This window comes from Cyprinodon variegatus, unplaced genomic scaffold (assembly GCF_000732505.1).
Source record: "Cyprinodon variegatus isolate N-32 unplaced genomic scaffold, C_variegatus-1.0 Scaffold200, whole genome shotgun sequence".
Lineage (NCBI taxonomy): Eukaryota > Metazoa > Chordata > Actinopteri > Cyprinodontiformes > Cyprinodontidae > Cyprinodon > Cyprinodon variegatus.
Window position 1 is genome coordinate 1,064,196 of NW_015150653.1, and position 5,818 is coordinate 1,070,013.

General features: G+C 40.2%; 1 protein-coding gene across 1 annotated transcript in view; it reads left to right on the forward strand.

Annotated features, from left to right (window-relative positions):
- The first annotated feature begins 2,708 nt into the window (after positions 1-2,708).
- The window catches only part of LOC107087947 (MTSS1-like protein), a 33,036-nt gene continuing 29,926 nt past the window's right edge, over positions 2,709-5,818 (forward strand). Inside the window, exons 1-3 of the mRNA XM_015379806.1 lie at positions 2,709-2,877; positions 3,177-3,251; positions 4,636-4,644. Coding sequence (XP_015235292.1) covers positions 2,709-2,877; positions 3,177-3,251; positions 4,636-4,644 — 253 coding nt within the window. The remainder of the gene's footprint in view (positions 2,878-3,176; positions 3,252-4,635; positions 4,645-5,818) is intronic.

Here is a 5,818-nt window from a genome sequence, read left to right on the forward strand (position 1 = left end):
AAGCAGAGATACAAAAAGCAGCTGTAAAAGGCGGCCCCGTCCAGGAAACACACAGCCAAGCAGACAAGCTCCAAGGCAGCTCCCATGCCAGAGGACGAAGAGAGCACATCCAAACATTCAATTAAAACAATGTAAATATACCCGAGTTAGCTAAGGAGTGCTAATTTTCATCGGTAGTCCCCCAGCCAGATATAAAAAAGGCAACCTTAAAGTATAAAATCACAAGATAAAATTACAATACCAATTACATAAAAAACATTATGGTTAAGAAATACAATTCATGTAAAATAATGAAAAAATAATTGTAAAATTATTTAAGTATACACAGAAAACCTTAGTGCCCACAAATTTGGCTCTCTACAAGCCATTTTTGTTGCATTCTTTTTGAATGAAGGGAATGACAAAGAGTCTCTGATAGTTTCTGGCACTGTGTTTCATTGCTGAGATGCTCTTACGGAGAAGACAGCCTGACCAAAGGCTGTTTTTCTCCAGTGGATGATGCAGTCTTCCCTCACTGCCCCTCTGGTTGCCCTGACCTCACTGGATCTGAACTGTACAAAGTCACATAGTGGAGGTGGTGCTAAACCATGTCTGATTTTATAAATTAAACAGATGTTTTTGAACTTGATAAGATTGTTCCAGGTAAGTAACTGATATTTCCTTAGAATACTACAGTGGTGGTAATGGTATGGTTTTTTATCCAGTATTTTAAATGCTTGTTTATATAATGTTTCTAATGGTTTTATTGTAGTAGAGTGAGTATTGGACCAACTTATTAGACAATATGTTATATGGGATAAAATCATGGAAAAAAATATGATTTAGCAGCTTCAGTTGAAAGAAAAACTCTAATGAATCTGAAGTTTGCTAAACTAAACTTAATCCTATTACGAACCTTTTGGATATGAGTTTTGAAATTGAGATGCGAATCTATATGTAAACCTAAATATTTATATTCAGTGATGACCTGTAATCTTTCTCCAGATATTAAAATTTCAGGTTCTATATTTATGAGGTTGTTTTTTGAAAAAAACATGGTAACTGTTTTATGTTCAGTTGCAGACAGGATTGCTCAAGCCAGGTTGAGATCAGTGACATGGCCTCAGTTAGTTTTGCGGCAACTTCCTCTGTGGATTTTCCATAAGCCAAGATAGCTGTGTCGTCTGCATACACCAAAGTGTCACAGTTCTTACACACAGATGCTAAATCATTAATATATTGACTGAAAATAATTGGACCTACAATTGATCCCTGTGGAACACCAGTTGATAATAGTAAAGGGGTAGAATTGTATTGGTCAATTCTTACACTTTGAGAACGAGATGAAAGGTATGAACTAATGAGGCTAATGAATTTGGAGGAAAAATTAGGTGTACTGAGTTTGTACAGTAAAATGGAATGATTAACTGTATCAAAAGCTTTACGAAGGTCTAAAAAGATTGCTCCCACTATCCTTCCTTTGTCCATAATGGATTTTAACTTTTCCCAGAAAATAACTTGTTGCCGTCTCTGTAGAATGATTAACCCTAAATCCAAACTGCATTGAGTGTAAAGGAAAAGAACTGCAATTTAAATGATTAATGATTTGTTTAGCAACCAGTTTTCCAAAAATTGTCTGCTGTCATGATTCATGCAGCTATTATTTCATCCAAATGGAAAATGGATAACAGATTAGCAGATCATGGCTTGTCTAAAGTGAAAAGAAGGACTGGGTTATCTACCTTTGCCTTTTTGGAAACACAGGAAGGAGCAATCAGCTAAGTGAGCTTAGTGCTTGGAAAAAATCTTTCATTCCTTTTGAGACACCATGAAAAGTCAGCTGAGTACAAAACATAGAGAGGAAAACAACAAGAAAAGGGACAAGAAGAGAGGGACAAAACCAAACCTAGAACAACTATGTCTGTTCTATTAAAAGTTTTTTTTTCTGTATAATGGGTCTGTTTATGTATTGTCTTCTCAAGTTAGAGGGCCCCATGCCTGTTTTTAACTAGGGCCCCGAATTTCCTAAATCTACCCCTGACTGCTCAAACACACTTCATCTGAGCTGCTGGGATATCTGCTTTCCTCTGGGCCTCATTGCACCCTGGCCCTGCTCTGCTGGATGAAATCTCTCAATCACACCTAATCTAAAGGATGGTTTCACCAAGACTCTGATCCTAACCAGGATTTTCCTTCCTAATTATTCTGCATTTTTCTTATGGTTTTTAACACAAATGACTCAATTCAGTTCAGTTTATTTCTATAGCGCCAATTCACAACACAAGTCATCTCAAGGCACTTTACAGTTAACCAGATCATCCAGTCAAATTGATTCAAAGTTTTCTATCTAAGAAAAACCAGTTGATTGCCTCGACTCATTGACTCGAAGGCAATCCCTCAGACTAAGCATCCTTGAAGAAATAGTGGAGAGGAAAAACTTGCTATTAACAGGAAGGAACCTCCAGCAGAACCAGACCAGGCCATCTGCTGAGGCCGACTGGGGTTCAAGGAGACAGAAGCAGACATAAAAAATGCAACCTTGATGATGAGGATAATCCATCGTTCAGCAAAAGCTATCCAAGTAAAATAATTTGTGACTTTTATTCATAGATATCCATTAGAAACTAGAATTAGAAACTATTCAGTCCACCAAGTCAAATCCATGAACTTCCCTGATAAATTCAGCGTTGGTCCAATAGAACCTGGTATCAGCAAGCGACGTAACAGGCATGAAGATGTGGAGACGTTTCCCTCTCACCAAACACATGGAAGGTGGAGTTTTGAAATTTGTTCTTGTCTGCTCCAGTGCTCTGATGGAGAGTCTGATCACTCCTCTGCAAGATAAGATTGAAGACTGGAAGAAGACGGCCAACCAGCTGGATAAGGATCATGCCAAAGGTAAGTGATAGTTCCCAGGTGAAGCAGATCATTCTTAAGTCTGCAGCATCACTGAGCTCTGGCTCAAGGGTAATGCCATTCATTTTAAAATATCCTGGCTATTAAACAATGAGGGTACATTTAGTTTTTCTATGGGAGGATCCCAGCAGATTGCATGAAGTGTTTCTGCAGTTATTTCGATTTTTTTGTTCCAGTGAAAAGTCAAAAACAGCTGTCACTTGTTCACATGTGAAATAAAAGAAGACTTTAAGCCGCAGGCTTCACGTTCCTCTGAAGCATTTCTGTTCCTCCTCTTTCAGAGTACAAGAGGTCGCGACATGAGATTAAGAAGAAGTCATCAGACACCATAAAGCTGCAGAAGAAGGCCCGTAAAGGTGACGCCTCCACACCGACCCTGCAGCTCATGTTTCTGTCCAGCGCTCATTCTGCATAGCAGAAACCTGTCTACATTTATTCACCACTATCACTGGTCCTACCACTGATAGCAGAGCTTCTCTCAAATAAAACTCAATCATCATCATCATTGAATGGAGCTTGGGTTTTGGAACCACATCAGTTTACTGGAAGTAATATGTTAGTATTTAGAGCCATCTACTGGCCAAACTCAACATTTAGTTCATAATGTTTCCTCAGCCGTAACATGGTAACAGACCTTTTCTCTGTTACCATGGTTACTGAAAAGCGGTCTGTGAATACAACATATAGCAAATGACTTTTGCTCTTTATGTATAAACTGGTTAATATAAAAATACAGCAAACCTCTAGAAAGTGATGGTTTTTCTCACTCAGTATTACATCAGAGATGGATTTAATTACGAGAACCGGAACCACTTAGATAAACTAAAAAAGTAGAACCAAAGAACAAAAATGAATATGAAATAAAAACAAAGTAAAAAAAAAGGAGGCAGAAATCGCCTGCTGGACCTCCTCCCGGTGGGACGTGCCTGGAACACCTCACCAGGGAGTCATCCAGGAGGCATCCTAACCAAATGCCCAAGCCACCTCAACTTGCTCCTCTCGAGGTGGAGGAGCAGCGGCTCTACTCTGAGTCTTCCCGAGATGACGGAGCTCCTCACCCTATCTCTAAGGGAGAGCCCAGACACACTGCTGTAAAAAATTCATTTCAGCCACTTGTATCCCGGATCTCGTTGTTTCGATCATTACCCAAAGCTCATGACCATAGATGAGAGTAGGAACGTAGATCGACCAATAAATCAAGAGCTTTGCTTTTTGGCTCAGCTTTCTCTTCGCCACAACAGATGCCCGCTTCACAGCAGACGCCACACCAATCCGCCTATCGATCTCCTACTCCATCTACTCCTCATTTGCGAACAACACCCCAAGATATTTACCTGTGCCTCAAATTGGGAAAAAAGAAGGATGCATTTGTAGGCCACATAACGAGGAATCTTGGAATCCGACCAGACCTCAGCGATGCTCTATGACGTAATCGGGTCTACGACTCTAGCCTTTGAAGGACGCATCCCAAGATTCAGTGTTCCTGATCCTGAATCAGTTCTTTGCATTTAACCGTATCCAGAAGCATGGTGGTGTGTTCGGCTCTGGACCAGCTTTGATTGTGGCTCTATTATTTTTGCTCTACCCTGTCTTGTTATGGCTTCTTTGTACTAACCTGACCAATAAGTTCTACTGTTTATGCTGACTCCATTTTCTTCCTTTTTTTTGCTTCTATTTTTGCTGCCCCCCTCCTGCTCCCACCACCTCTCTGTCCCTGCGGCATTTGTCTCCCTGTAACAGAGATGCAGGGTAAGTATCAGCCTGTCTCTCTGCACTGCTATGTGTTATCGACTTGTCTGTATGTCTACCTATCTAAAGACAACCAGCTAATTGCATCGACTCATTGACTCTCGCATTGAACTTCTCGAGTTTTCTCTTTCCAGCTAGCAGCAAGCATTCAGATGTTCTGTTCAATCCCAAGCGCTGTGCATCACAGTGTTTTGGCTCTAGCCTCTCAAAACCCACCAGGGTTTTAAAGCGTTTACAACTAATAACTCAGAATGCATGAAAATTACAATGGTAAAATGTTTACCAATATAGACATGTTAGACATCGTTGGAAAGCTTAGATTCTCCACAGTTCAACCACCAATTCATTTTATGGACACAGTGAGCACCAAAGCACAATGAACACAGATATAGCAGCATGTCAAAATGTAAACATGACAAAGCAGCCACAACAAGCAAGCATGTTTTTATTTCTGCTGTTAAAAAAAAGACCTATTATTTTTGAGAATAACAAAAAATAAATTGAATCATGTCTGAACTGATGCAGCTTCAGTGTTTTACCCACCCAATTGCCATGTATATATTCAGAAACAAGAAGGTGTAGGCTTTCAAATAATGTATCACGCATGTAATTTGGGCTTACAGTTCCCAAGTTATTTGCTTTTCCATTTAGGTATTCAAAATAGATGAGGGCTGTTGGGGTAAGAGTCTGGAGTCTGGCTTTCTGCATATATTCTATTTCTGGGGTGAGACGTACAGTAGCAGCCACTCAAAACAACCCTTTCCAGTCAAACGCCAGCTGAATGGCAGCTCACTTCCTTCCAACATCCCACAGAAATCCTCACCAACTTCCAGCCACTGGAGTGACCCTCTCTTGCATTTGTTTTTTACTCTGACTCCACCCTTTCCCTGAATTACAGGGTCTGACCAGCAGGGGCGTGCACACATAGACACTAGGTGGTGCTAAAGCACTAGGAAGTTTGCCCTCTATTAAAGAAAATGCCCTTTTGAAACTCGTTTTTTTATTATTATTATTAATATTATTAAGATTTTACTGAGGTCGGTTTTGAAATGATCTTTTGAAAACCTGAGCCATTAAAAACAACTGAAACAATGCCCCGAAATGACCGACTTACTTGCGCACAAACGACCAGCCTCTCTCTCTTCCTTTGTCACGTGAACTCGCTCGGTCGCCC